At 36.1% G+C, this 15,284-nt stretch overlaps 1 protein-coding gene across 1 annotated transcript; it reads left to right on the forward strand.

The window, feature by feature from the left end:
* Positions 1-312: 312 nt before the first annotated feature.
* LOC132557282 (putative serine protease 42) lies at positions 313-13,938 on the forward strand. The gene is made up of 4 exons (XM_060221769.1): positions 313-473; positions 9,925-10,471; positions 12,385-12,518; positions 13,012-13,938. The coding sequence occupies exons 1-4, from the start codon at positions 396-398 to the stop codon at positions 13,702-13,704; spliced, it is 1,452 nt and encodes a 483-aa protein (XP_060077752.1). The 5' UTR covers positions 313-395; the 3' UTR covers positions 13,705-13,938.
* The last annotated feature ends 1,346 nt before the right edge of the window (positions 13,939-15,284 follow it).

Consider the following 15,284-nt stretch of genomic DNA (forward strand, 5'->3'; position numbering starts at 1 on the left):
AGCACATCTACTATATGTATTTAATACTATGATGTACAATAGTGTACCTACACTTTTGAGGTAATTTTGAATTTGTGCTCGGTGTGTTTGCGTACAACAGATGAGATATATAAATAATTTTTTAAGGGGGCGAGTTTTTAAGATGTTTCCCCCCCACATAACTCGATGTATTTACGACATAGGAAGCTTAAGTGAGCTACCGTAACCCGTGCTGGTGACCTACGTACGGTACATAGGTATAAAGCCCTGTTCTAACACTAGGCGTCTTTAGACAGAACGATTATAGCGTTCAACGGAGAACATGGCATTTCTCTCACTAGACAACACTCCGGACAGAAGGGGGACATTCTGTGGACACACTTGACCACTATCTGGCCAAACTGACCACTCCGAACATGCAGCGGACTGCATTACTCCTCCTCTTTCCTCTTCTTTCCGTCTTGTTTTCACATATCGGAGTTTACAGTAAGAAGGTGAGTTCACATATTCGAATATATTTATCACATCTTTTTTTTACTAAATACTACATATTTATTTAAGCCAGATGTCACTCATATTACGCCTTAAGTATATTTTTTATCAACCGACTTTTACTGAATATTACAACAATATATTTTTTTTTCTCATTCTCTTCAGCATTTTTTTCCTCTTTTCAATTTTTTGGTGTACATACATCGTGTTAGTGAGAAATGTAATTCTTGTTCAAGGTTGATATAAATAATCTTGACTGAAATCTTGATTACTGGGTCTGGGGGTGGAGGGATTCTCAAGTGTCAGGGAGGGGGAGAGGATATTCAGGCGCCGATATCATACAAAAATCTACCTATAAAGCCGATGTAAGCGGCTACAGCCCACATTAAGCAGGAAATTAAAAAGATGATACTAAAAAAATACGTGATATGTCTGTTTTGTGTAGGGTTACATGTAATACAAGGCCGGTAGTATTATTAAAAACAAATCACGTTGGTGATATGATATATAGATATAACATATTGAATCAGTGGACAGTATTTCTCTTATAATCTTCAACTTCGGAGTCGTGTTATTAAAGACTAAAAGAAAACATTACCTTTAAAAATAATATTCATTATTCCCTGGTAACCGTGAAGACCTAAATTTAGACCTGCCTAACGTTATAAATTTTGTTTTGTCGATTTCCAACAGGCACTTTAAATTAAGGAGTTCTGTCTCATAAATGCAAATATTTTTTCTTTATTTGAAATAAAACATGCGTGCTTACCTGGTAAACTATAAAATAGATGTATTTTTGGTCAATAGTTAATATACGTTTATACAGGTGTATTGTGCACGTTAAATACTACATTTGTATGTATAACGTGTGTTGTTTGGAATCTTCTCTACTGCATTTTGTGTGAAAAGTTCGATCAGACACACTCAAAAGATAATATCTCACTGATATAACCTAATCCGGATATTCTGCTAATCCGAATGTTTATCCGGACAAACGAAATTACACTTATATATATATATATATATACATGTCACCTTAAATTTTACAGAAAATTGTAGTAGTCTATACGACAAAACTTTCCTCTTTATCAAGTGTTTCAGTGAACCTTAAAAAAAAGTTCCGAATGTGATCCAGACTCACGGGTTCTGGCTTGACAATTTTATGTATTGACAACAATATCATTAATCCGAAACACTTGTTAATCCGAACTCCATCTTGGCTGACGAGGTTATAACGAACAGCATCAGTCGTTCCTTTTACTGATCTCTTGTATATTAAGTTTCTTTTATTTATTCAAAGTAGAATTGTACATTGTAGTTCTTAAAAACCATTTCAGTGTGATCATAAAATCTGATATATATGCACATACATATATTGTTATAAACGGGACCAGTCATTTTCAAATAGTATTAGAATTACACGATTTATTCAATAAAGCGTGTACATTTCACAAAAAATATACAATGTTCAAAAGGAACACATTGATATCTTTTGAAAGAATTAACAATTTGTTAAATTAATGATGAATAGCTGAAATATATAACAATAGGAGCAATTGTAAGTAAACAATCAGTAAATGTGTAAGTATAGACAAGGGCAGAGACACGCTTGGTCATATATAAACATATATTTATGACTTTTTCATTTACTTTTCTTACATGTTTTTATGGGATAAAATAAGGATTCCTTCATTAACGTTCAGTGTTATATAACGTATTTCACGGACCTTCAGCTTAGAACGGTTATCTCCTCTATAATAAAAAGAGTTCCAAAATGTCAAATGTGTAAGTATATCGTTCATATCTCACGATATATACTGTACACAAGGAAAATGCAGGTTTTGGCAGCAAGTTGATGAAAGCATATCATTACGATAGGCTCAAGATGACATTTAATCAAATCTTGAGAAGGGGAATAACTCTTAGCACAAACCACAGAATTTTAATTTGCAAAGTAGCATGCTTCCTTAAGTATCATCAGTGGTTGGTACATGTTTTAACTTTAAGATAATCAACGATGCGAAATAAGGAATCAATCATCAAATCAATAGCCGATCAATCAGAAATCAATAGCCGATCAATCAGAAATCAATAGCAGATCAATCAGAAATCAATAGCAGATCAATCAGAAATCAATAGCCGATCAATCAGAAATCAATAGCCGATCAATCAGAAATCAATAGCCGATCAATCAGAAATCAATAGCCGATCAATCAGAAATCAATAGCCGATCAATCAGAAATCAATAGCCGATCAATCAGTTATAATCAATAGCCAAAGTATAAATCAATCAGAAATCAATAGCCGATCAATCAGAAATCAATAGCCGATCAATCAGAAATCAATAGTTAATACCATGTTTAATCAATACCAGAAATAATACCATGTTTAATCGTTTTACTATGGTAATAGCCGATCAATCAGAAATCAATATTCTGTAACGGATCATCATAGTGTTATAACCAACAGTTGCCAAAGTATAAATTGGTTCATACAGATTATGTCAATTTCTGTCAATCATGTGTCAGCGGTTTTGTGTCAAGGGCTTGATGATTGCTGAAAACATGCCTTTGATAAATCTGGGTATCATTTTACTATGTTAATACCATGTTTAATCGTTTTACTATGGTAATACCATGTTTAATCGTTTTACTATGGTAATACCATGTTTAATCGTTTTACTATGTTAATACCATGTTTAATCATTTTACTATGGTAATACCATGTTTAATCGTTTTACTGTGTTAATACCATGTTTAATCGTTTTACTGTGTTAATACCATGTTTAATCGTTTTACTATGTTAATACCATGTTTAATCGTTTTACTATGGTAATACCATGTTTAATCGTTTTACTATGGTAATACCATGTTTAATCGTTTTACTATGGTAATACCAGACGATTTTAATACATCAGAGCAAATAGGTACGTTAAACATAAAAACACAGATATTTCGTTACGGGTCATGTTCAATACTCATTCGTTATATTGTCATTCATAGTACTCGTTTCAGTGTCATTTACTGGTCACGTTGGTAATAGTGTCACAGTACTCGTCACAAAATGTCCTCCAGAGTACTAACTAGTTAAACTGCCATTCACAATACTCGCACGGTATTACATATGAATGTCATTCACATTTGCACTCGTTAAACTCTCATCCGCAGTATTCTCGATATAGAGTAACTCACAGTATTTGCTCGTCTCCATCATTTAAAATACTCGTTCGTTATAGTGTTATCTACATCACCCGGTCATCATTGTGTCATCTACAGTAATCATTCGTTATTGTGTCATCCTCAGCGCTCGTTCGTTATATTGTCATACTCAACGCTCGTTCGTTATAGTGTCATCGTCAGAGATTGTTCGTTATAGTGTTATCCACAGTACTCGTTCGTTATAGTGTCATCCTCAGCGTTCGTTCGTTATAGTGTCATCCACAGTACTCGTTCGTTATAGTGTCAACTACATCACCCAGTCATCACTGTGTCATCCACAGTAATCATTCGTTATAGTGTCATACTCAGCGCTCGTTCGTTATAGTGTCATCCTCAGCTTTCATTCGTTATAGTGTCATCCACAGTACTCGTTCGTCATAGTGTCATCCACAGTACTCGTTCGTTATAGTGTCATACTCAGAGCTCGTTCGTTATAGTGTCATACTCAGCGCTCGTTCGTTATAGTGTCATCCTCAGCACTCGTTCGTTATAGTGTCATCCTCAGCTTTCATTCGTTATAGTGTCATCCACAGTACTCGTTCGTTATAGTGTCATCCACAGTACTTGTTCGTTATAGTGTCATACTCAACACTCGTTCGTTAAGTGTTATCCTCAGCTTTCATTCTTATAGTGTCATCCACAATACTCGTTCGTTATAGTTTCATACTCAGCGCTCGTTCGTTAAAGTGTCATCCTCAGAGCTCGTTCGTTATAGTGTCATACTCAGCGCTCGTTCGTAATAGTGTCATCCTCAACGCTCATTCGTTATAGTGTCATCCTCAGCGCTCGTTCGTTATAGTGTCATCCTCAGCACTCGTTCGTTATAGTGTCATCCTCAGCACTCGTTCGTTATATTGTCATCCTCAGAGCTCGTTCGTTATATTGTCATCCTCAGAGCTCGTTCGTTATATTGTCATCCTCAGAGCTCGTTCGTTATATTGTCATCCTCAGAGCTCGTTCGTTATAGTGTCATCCACAGTACTCGTTCGTTATAGTGTCATCCTCAGAGCTCGTTCGTTAAAGTGTCATCCTCAGAGCTCGTTCGTTAAAGTGTCATAAACAGGGCTCGTTCGTTATAGTGTCATCCACGGTGCTCACAGTAAGTATCATATACGGAGGAAATGAAGAAATTATATTAATAACTACTTGTTTTATCAATGGTGATGTCCCGTAGTACTCTGTTTATATATATAATCCTTATCTCATATACAAGTGTATCTGGTAAATATCACATATGAAATATATTGACTTTTTTGGTTCAATATAACACCAAAATATGATTTGATAATAACTTGCCAAAGTTTAAAATATCTCGCGGAGAGACCGAATTGCTCAAGTAATTTTTCATCATTCTGATGATACTGTTGTGTACCGTTTTTGTTTGATACATGCATTGACTGTAATGTTGCCCACGAGGCTAGTTTTTTCCCCTATTTTCTCTCTGTTAAATATATATAACACAACTGTTTATTGGATGTTGTTGTTTTACACTGAAAAAAACTTCCAATCAACCAGATATCCTAACATTCTATAAATAGAAGTTTTATGAAACATGTTGACCGTTTGAATTGTTAATAAATGACAGATATACATGTCTCTCTATTTAGATATTGCTATATATATCTACGCAAATATGTTTACGTAAGTGAGATCTATTTATGAGAACAAGTTTCAAATTTATTGACATTTTTTACGAGTTTGTTTTTGTGATATGTACAATTTTGTTTTCATGTTTTATCTAACCCGACTTTTTATATGATATTACTTTCATCCCACAAGCTTAATATCTTGTTTTTCGCACGTCGACACTAAGATTGAATTCTTCTCGTCTATCGCCCTCACGCTGGCTGCAGACATCTTCTATCTCCTTCTCAAAGTGTGTGGGAGAGTGAGAGAAACTGAAAAAATATCAGCCTGCAATTTAGTATGTTTTTCACATGCATATACACCTAATGCCCCTGTGTTTGCGGTAGATAACCACGCCTTAAGCCGTCTCTGATTCCAACACCAGGATCGCTATCAACTAAACGAAATGATGGACCTTTGCTGTGTTCGTGCCCCGCGGCCCGCTTTATAGGAAAAAGACCACTCATTAGTAAAGTCTGTGACCTCATTACCGCGCGTGCTTGTGGTCTGTTTCCGCTTGCCGTAGACTGTCGATACTAAGACATTCCATCATGCTCAACATTCCCACGGAGTAACGCGTAGTGCTGAAATAGCCCATTCACACAATTGAGCGAATAAAATTTAAAAGAAACGTAAAAACCATAGCATCTACTTAATAACATTACCTATTTATAAAAGTAAATTTAAAAGGCACCGAATTGAAATAGATAAATGATGTTCACGTTTAAAATGCACTTTTGTATATATATATATATGTGTGTGTGTGTGTGTGTGTGTGTGTGTGTGTGTGTGTGTTTTCTCAGATGCGTTTAAACCTGGAAGTGAGTACTCGAATCCTGTTTTTGTTTGTTTTATCTCTTATAATTTAATTCTACGTGTGATTTTTCCCTTACCACACGTAACTGTCAAACAATATATTTAAATAATTTCGTAATAACGGGATGTTTCTTAGAACTTGCTGGAAGTTTCTTAATTCGAAGCCGTATAAAAGGAAAAAAAATGTTTTTAACCTCGTTGATCATTTAGATGTGCATGAACTATTAATTAATACTCTAAAGTGGGCAGTGTTTTGTATGTTACGTGTGTCAGTTGGAGTTTGGGTAATAGTACACAAGAACTGACTCATGTAATACGGTATCAGTTTCTTCACGAAATGAATCATTTGCCTAATGGCCAAATCTTCCTTAATGAATTACATATCTAAAGAGACACTCCCACTTATCTAACACATTGTCGTTAGTCACCCGAAAAAAGTACAAGACACTTTCATTTAGTGGAGAATGTACTTTTCATAATATATGTTAGTCGAACGAGTACAATACATGTTCATTCTTATTCCTGAAATAATACCAACTACTGTGAAATTCAGTCAGAAAAATCAGAGTAACGTTTACTAGAATCATTCTTAATCTAACGTTAACACTTCTTATGGAGATGTTCAGTTGGTATATATGGCATACACTCCCGGAACCTCATGTGACGGGCTCCGAGGTCTGTGGTTCGATTCTTATTCGGGACGGATTTGTGTTCCATCGGTAGGGTGAGAAAACGAGACGTCGTATGCTATTGTTCAACAATTTCGCAAGATATAAAGAATTTAGAAATATATTCGGGATGGCATGCAAGGGTCTCCCGTATGTAAATCAGCGAGGCAAGTCACAAGCTACTACCAGGAAACCACGGCTAGAAATGATCGAGGTGTTTGACACGGCGTGACAAAAACCCAACAAAACAGTTGATGTTTGTGATTCTTGGCCCTACTTGGATTCAAAGTAAGGACATAAGACATGATAATACCTATAGCTGAGAAATACGAGCGACTTTATCTACATGTAGCCACACCATCACTTCTTCCCCAAAAAGGGAAAATTCAATGTCACATCGCAAATCGCGTCATTCGACAGACTCTGTAAAAAATCCAAGCTGACAACTTTCTTAACATGCATTCATAGGGACGTCACTTATCGCAAAAATTATATCCTATCTTATCAGCCCATTTTATTTGAACTTTAGTTATAGTGTATAAAAATTTGACATATGCAAGTTTGCCAGGTCATAAACAAAAATGTGCCAAAATATTCGCATGAAATCTGCTTAATATAACACCATAATCATTTCGTTCGTGGCAATATATTTAGACAAGAGAACGGATTCTTCAAACAGCTTGTCTGCATATGGATAAGCTGTCTCGTATAAACTTGAGATGTTCTCTGGAGCTTGGCAGCCATATTCCCTGCATGCTGTACGTCTCGCGCGTCTATTGCGTGTTGCTTTAGCCTCAACGAGGTCAAGGTTACACTTAATTATGGAACAAATTTATAACGAGCCTGTACGTTGTGCCAAAAACTTAGTTTTTTTTAATTTGTAAGAAAACTTGAAAAAAGAATTAAAACAACAATTTGGCAATGTTGAGCAATAACATGTAAAAAAATGTTCTTAAAAGCGTTTTACACAATGTACATTGTAAAAGAACATTAGGTGACTCAGAGGCAAAACAGTCGCGTCAAGCATCTTTTCATTATACTTAGTGTAACTCAATAAATTTTACTTAAAGCATATTGGGGTCTGTTGCTCTTGTGTAGTAGTTTACGACTTCATTCAATGTTACCGAAGGATAAATTCACTTCCTGGTTTCATTTAAACCTATTCTGTTGTCAATAACACGACAGAAAGTCACGGCATCTCAATTTACACAACAGTCAGGCTATCGCAAAAACACAACAGAAAATCACACGTCATCATAATTGTATAAACAAATTTGTTTTATGCTTGGCATCATATTATCATTGAGAAAATTCTATTTATTTAGGTAAATCAGTCATGTGTTTGTACACGCAAGTCTGCGTTTTTATTTCGTTTTAATGAACTCGTTTTGATGACGTCACGTGACGTGGAATAACCTGACGTGGCGTGATATTAATGACCTAGGTTTACATTGCAAGTGTTCTTCATTAAGCAGAAGACGCTTACCTTTCCGGAACACTTTATTTTATTCATACTTTGTTAATCTTTTTTTACCTCCTTTCCCCATTTCTCTCTGTCGATAAATAAAAACACTGAGATTACAACCTTGCTTTTTCGACACCTATCTTTTGACATAAAGATTAAATCTACCACTTGTATTTGGATACCCATAGAATAGCGTTCGTTTTATTTGAATGTACAACAACGAGTTAAGTAGTAAGTGTTTATAAAGACCGTCTCGAGAATTTGAAGGGTTGGTTGATATGGCTGTTTTATGATCACAAATCGGACTGTACTCCTACTTAACATTCTTATCGGGTAAAATTGATCTACCATGTAGCAAGGCAGAATTGTAGCCTTACCGTAGTTGTAACACCTCTAGACTTTCGGGTGTTTTCTTCTTCACACAAAGTTGACAATTTATGACTTTAAAATGAAAAATAAAACGTGCCTTAAAATCTTTCGATTTTGTACCCGGTCATAAAAACCTAGGGTAGGGATTCACACCAAGGGGTCAGCTGATAGAAGCTCACGTGAAATGGTGATTCATCTTGTAGGCTTATATGAATTCCTTGTCCATTTACGTACGAATAATATGTACATCTTTAGGTCCTTATAATTGCTGTAGCTTGTCCTAGGACTCGCTGAATTCTTTTTTCATGGCCTTATGCGGGTTTAATGGTGGTCCCGCGAGATTCCATTCAACACTTTACAAGGGCTATGTGATACAACTCGCTTTCCTTAAATCAGTTAATCAGATAAGGGTCATTCGTTCTCTTGACCACAGTGACCATCAGTGACAATCGCCACATCAGTGGTCATCAATGGTCAGCTTCGGGCAATTAACGCCCATCTTTGTCGTCAATAACTTTAAAAACCAATTACGGAGACTCCCTACCGGACTGTGTTCCGGGCTGTGTTACTTAGACTTTACACCAGAACTGATAACTGTACTATATCCAGAGTAACGACTCTCGCGAGCTATATTGTGTACATAGTCCGTTTAATGGTTTACTGCTATTAAATAATTACATTTAACTTTCTGTGAATGCTAGTTGAACTTTACGCGAACATCTCATTCGATTGCTCGCTCCGAGTTATCAACATCATCACTTATTCATTAACATGAGACTAGCTATCAGGCTATGATCGATGTGTTTATTTAGATAAATCCAAGTGTTATACCACAAATGCTCATTGCATGACCGATCCTAGTCGATTTCTTTCTTGTCTTTTTTCTTTTTTTTTTACGAATGCATGTTGCACGATAAAATCTTTTTTTTTCTTTTTTCTTTTTTTTTTTACGAATGCATGTTGCACGGTAAAATCTATGTGTATGAAGTTTTCTATTTTTCCTTTAGGTGTGATGTATTGTTTCTAGCATCGTGTTTTAATGAATGCTCATATATATATATATTAAGATACTACACATTAGTCGCCTCCACTTCCCCTCTCCTCTCTTTCATCTCTCCCTTTCACATCCCCTGTACTCGCTCCGGGCTCTAATGATGGCAGTGTTTAATTTGGGAATACTATAGGATTCATATACGTTGAATTTCGAAACGTGTTTAGCACGTGCTTTACTTGTAACGGGACATATCATGTATCTTTTTTTCCTATATTCATATCATTTTCTGTTTTGCAGAGAGCGGACATATCGGGGGACAGATCTCGCAATTTAATTCATGCAAGAATGCATTCATCCAGAAATACGTCATTGGTTTCATTAGAGAAAAGCGGTAAAAACAATCAGTTATTGTGTCGTTATTATTCAAAGTGGTCCAAATGGTCAAACTGCAATAGACATTGTGAACAAAGTCGCGTGCGGCGATGTAAAAATCGAAAATACTGTGGCACAAGCTTCCTTAAGGAAAAAAGACACTGCCGGAAACAGAAGGGTGTGTGCTCGTCACTTTCTTATAAAGTTATTGGATTCAGAAGAAACCGATTAATGGAAAAGATTCTTTATGATCTACTCTATGATGAATGGTCACTTTGGGGGCGCTGTAAGCGGTCATGCCGGAAACGGCGATTCCGCACATGCAAGGAGCCACGTATTTGTGGGAATAGTTACATTCAACAAGAAAGAGACTGTAAGCTGCCTGGAACATTATGTGAGAAAAAATATACTTTAAGAAGCGATGAAGAAAATTCTTCCGTAATTAAACAAGTAGAAGCACCTGGGCCCTCAGGTAAGATGCATGTAATTGATGTTATTGAGATAGGTAAATGTTTTGCTATTTCAATGCAAATGTCAAAGAATACTTTCTCGTTTTTTTGTCCGGATAACCAAGGCGACCAGTTGCTGGATTTGGAAAATATTTATCAAAATACAATTAAATATATTTAAATCTTTTAGAATCCTGCATTTTAGAAAAAAATATTATGAAATGTATCAAAACACATAAAACAAAAGGCTTTTATCTACATTATTTTATAAAGAATAACTCTTTAAAACCGCAACCGATCCCTCATTCACGTGTATAAGGCCAATGTAATTGAGTACATCAAGTACTTATAAGGAGGCGAAAACAACGGAAGTGGAGAGTGATGATGGTATTCATCACTAGATAATGATGTTTACTGCAGACAACCCGTAAAATGGTTATCTGGAATACCTGTAAAGAGGTACCTGTCTATCTCTGTCTGAGTCATTGTTAGTATATCTAAAACCGTGTTTTTCAGTACAGTTGAGTTAAACCGGCATTCGGTAATTAGCGAAAATAAGTTTAACACTGAACGTCACCAGAACATTATATTCGTTGGTAGGACAACGCCTTGTGACTACCATGGAAGCCCTGTAACCAACCACTTAGTTGGCGCATTTGTTTACAAACGGCCAGTTATTTTATATTTTCAAGTATAATGTATGTACAAATTAAGAACTAAAAGTTTGGTAGACAGAATATTTCTCCGGACCGTGGAACGGTTTCTACTGTTATAGACGATCAGGCAAATGTAGTCTATTAATAACATAAAACATAGGAAGATCAGGAAAAAGTAGTCGAATTACAACATGAAGACATGGTGCCCTGATCTTACTTTGGTTCCTCAGAAAAAGATAACATACCACTTACATTTGTAAATTAGTTCGACTTTCAATAGGCTGAACCTGTCAAACACTTTGGAACGTGATTAACGAGGTCGACTTCGTCGATAAACAATACGTCTTCAAAGACTTTTTGAGTAATACGGAAGTACAAGAATGACAGATGATTGCAACTATCAAGAACTTAAGAATTTGAAAAGCACATAAATCTGACCCTTTTCAAAGTGTGATTGGTTGAGGTTTTCGTTAAAGCACGGCACAAATTGCTGCATTCCTGAATCTGTATAGTAACACTTTTACGTCCATATCACAGTCAGCGAGAGATATATTTGAACGGTGTCCACGGACGATTGGACTCCTGCAGACGTTTTTGTAGTGAAATCACCCTGGAATGTCACATCCTGAACATTGTAGCATAACATACATCCCAGTTGAACACATTATACAAGCTATTTGTCCCCAGCTAGCATATATGTTTGCCGTACTACAAACAGGCAACACGAGGTACCATTTAAGTGACTTTGGTATGTCTTGGCATTGAAACAGATCCCAAAGCCTTCCTCATGAGGGCGTCCATTCAAAACTTATGACAAAAAATGTGAATTATTGTCGAAAGAGAATTAAGCAGAATCGATAATGGATTTGGGGGTGGGGGAATTTTCAAGATTATTGGATTTTAGCAGTTTGTTATTAAATAGCGCTAAATGTTGCAACTTTCGTGAAATGGAGACAGACAGCAGACACATGTAATATAATGTATTCCCGATTGCTAACGTACGCTTACCAGATAGTGTTTGGTTTGGCTTTATGTGACTAGATGGTGGGCTCATTTGCATTCAAGAGCACCGACTTCGAATTCATTCGACGTCCACAAGGGGACACGACATATACGTGGTATGGTCAATAAAACGCTTGTTTACGTGGCATGGTCAATAACACGCTTGTTTATATGGGTGTCTAGACAGAAATTGCCATAGGATCTGGCATCTAGCAGAGATTATATTGTCACGTTACGTTTATTGATTTAATTAAAAACACTGTAATTGATTTTTTCAGGCAAAGAAGGTACACATGATGTAGCCGCGCCTACTCTCAAGGATATCAGCAATGTATGTGGAGAAAGGAAAATGAGGGGCTCCTTTAGAATTGTCGGTGGTCAAGAGGCACGTCCTAATAGTTGGCCATGGCAGGTAGGCTGAAGGACTGGTTATCACTAGATTGAATCCTCCACAGAATATGTCACTTTATCAAGTTTGTTTCAATAGCAGGCTTTATATCCAGAGGTTTCTTAAGATATACACATATATGCAATCATTTCTCAGTGAGAGATGTTTAGGACAGTTGAACGTCAAATATTTTGAAATCTAACATTTCTCTATTGGTCAGTTGTATTATGAATATGTTACAACTATCATAAATACCAGCTTCGTGTACCTTACACGATCAACGCGTTCCATTGCTAATTTACATACGTGTAGTACACGCGTAGGCAACATATCCACAACATCTACACGACATACACAATTCTGACACAGTAAACACGCTTGCTCACACCATCCTTACACGACACGATCATTACGAGGTACCACATGCAGGAAACCGTAAAAGTAACAATGTCCAAACGCTGTTTAATTAGAATGCTCATATGTATTTACCCTGATAAATATGAATCTGTTATTGTAGGTCGCTATCCTAACGAGATGGAAAGAACAGTACTGTGGCGGAACGCTTATAGCTCCTAACTGGGTTCTAACCGCTGCACATTGTATCCGGAAACGTTCTAAACGACGTAAGGTCATTGTGCGCGTTGGGGAACACGATATTCAAGCGTATGATACGACGGAAGTGGATTTACGTGTGGAAAGGGATTTCCCTCATCACCATTTTGACTATGAAACAATTACAAATGATATTGCATTACTTAAACTCAAAGAGAAAAAATCCTATCGAGAAAGTGACGATGTGGTTAAGGGATATGCTTGTCTTGCTCCGGAAAATTACGAAGTTCCGGATGGAACTATGTGTATGACAGTAGGCTGGGGAAAGGAACGCAACACAGATGTAACCGGTAGTGACGTTTTACAGGAAGCACAGGTGCCAATAGTTAATAAAAAGAAATGCCGAAAGGCTTTCGACTATAAAATAACGGACAAGCAAATTTGTGCGGGGTACAAGAAAGGGGGTGTAGATTCTTGTGCTGGAGACAGCGGTGGACCCTTATTGTGCCCCAGAAACGATAACGGCACAATGCGTTGGTTTGTGTATGGAGTTACGAGTTATGGAGAGGGATGCGGACAGAAAGGGAAATTTGGAATTTATACAAAAGTCACAAATTATCTTAAATGGATTAACAGAATTGTGAGAAATAATCCGTAATAAATCGTTATAAGCTTAAAATGCTAATCGTGACATCACGGCCATTTCCGGCACTCTTCGTTATCTAATCAGATTCCAACTCTAGCTGTGATTTGACGAGTTGTCGTTCTTGGTAATAAGATTCAGTGTTAGCTGAGAAATCCTATATTTTTGAGATATATTGACCATGTTCATTTGTGTATCTAAACATTTTTGTTGTTGATGTTTACTTGTATATATATATATCTGTAAGTGTAAGACAATCGTAATTTATTCACATTTTCTTTGAATTCTACAAATATCTATAAATATGAGAATTCTACAAATATTCTATCAATATGAGAATTCTACAAATATTCTATAAATATGAATGTACGAAATATATAACTTATGTATATAATGATATACGTTAATAGGCCTTCATTCCAATGAAAATCGATGGTTTAAATATTATTTACGTTGAACCTATAGGAATCGGAGGCTTATATATATACATGTCTATTGTATATTACTGCTTATTGACTAATTTCGGAGGGCAATTATGATTTCGGATTGTTCTTTCAATGAGATATTTGCGAAGATGATGATTCGCAAAAAGAACACAAACAGCCCATGTTTGAACTCTTTATGTCCGAATAAATATAAACGACATTCGTCTTAGATAACAATGAACTTAGATATTCTTGTTATCAACATCTGGAACCTCCTTGAGTTGTACGGACAATAGAACTAGCGCAGTTAATTCGGTCGCCGTGAAAACTAGTTAACTAGTCAAGATTTTCATTTAACCATTATTAATGAAAATGATTCGTCGATTCATTTTCTAACAGTTTAAAGTAAAGTCATCGTTCCGGATCCGTATTAAGAAAGGTGTTCGGAGTAGCGAGGTGAACAATATGGTTCATGATAGTTTTTATAACAGGGACACATATGTCTTGTTTGTTAGTTCAGAGTCTTTACAACTCGGATGTTGTGAATCATGTACGAGACTAGCTGATGACCGCTTAGTGTTAATGGGACATGGCCGTTTTAAGGGGGTTTTGTCCTTATTTAGTTAAAATCTTGGCATATTCTCAATATAAAGTCCTTCATTTATCCATCAAACATTGACTTTTATATACTTTGAGGCTGTCGAGGGGCTCCGCCATATTTCAATAAGGAAAAGATAAATATTGGTATCACTTTATTGTTCTCTGGTGTCAAGTGAAAACGACATGTTATTGTTTAATCAGCACACATTACGAAATCCATCGGCTCTGTTAGATCTAATTTTGATCATTTGGGTTACATACTATTTTAGTTGTCTGTAACTCATGTCTGTATGGGTCTAAACCAACAGTCAAAAAACTAATAGTTAAACTAAATCCTGGCAAAGGTCAACATACAAAAAAAATGTACAGTTTATCTGTGTCCCGCTAACGGTATAAAGACAGGACAGGGTTTTGTTTTTTCCTGGTTGAGTATTGTCGTGGCTGTTATTTAGGTATATGGCTGGAATGTTAGCCATTGTTCACCGACCCTTAATCCGGCCATACAGTTATAATTATATACTTAACACGCGTATATATATATATATATATATATATATATATATCAGTTTC

The sequence above is a fragment of the Ylistrum balloti genome, unplaced genomic scaffold, assembly GCF_031769215.1.
Source record: "Ylistrum balloti isolate Yb309-2 unplaced genomic scaffold, AGI_CSIRO_Ybal_v1 Utg370654, whole genome shotgun sequence".
Classification (NCBI taxonomy): domain Eukaryota; kingdom Metazoa; phylum Mollusca; class Bivalvia; order Pectinida; family Pectinidae; genus Ylistrum; species Ylistrum balloti.

Excerpts from the sequence above, each read along its gene's own strand:
- LOC132557282 (XM_060221769.1), top strand. The coding sequence starts at position 396 with ATGCAGCGGACTGCATTACTCCTCCTCTTTCCTCTTCTTTCCGTCTTG. Across the intron at positions 10,472-12,384 it reads AGAAGCACCTGGGCCCTCAG|GCAAAGAAGGTACACATGAT; the intron begins GTAAGATGCATG and ends TGATTTTTTCAG. Across the intron at positions 12,519-13,011 it reads CTAATAGTTGGCCATGGCAG|GTCGCTATCCTAACGAGATG; the intron begins GTAGGCTGAAGG and ends CTGTTATTGTAG.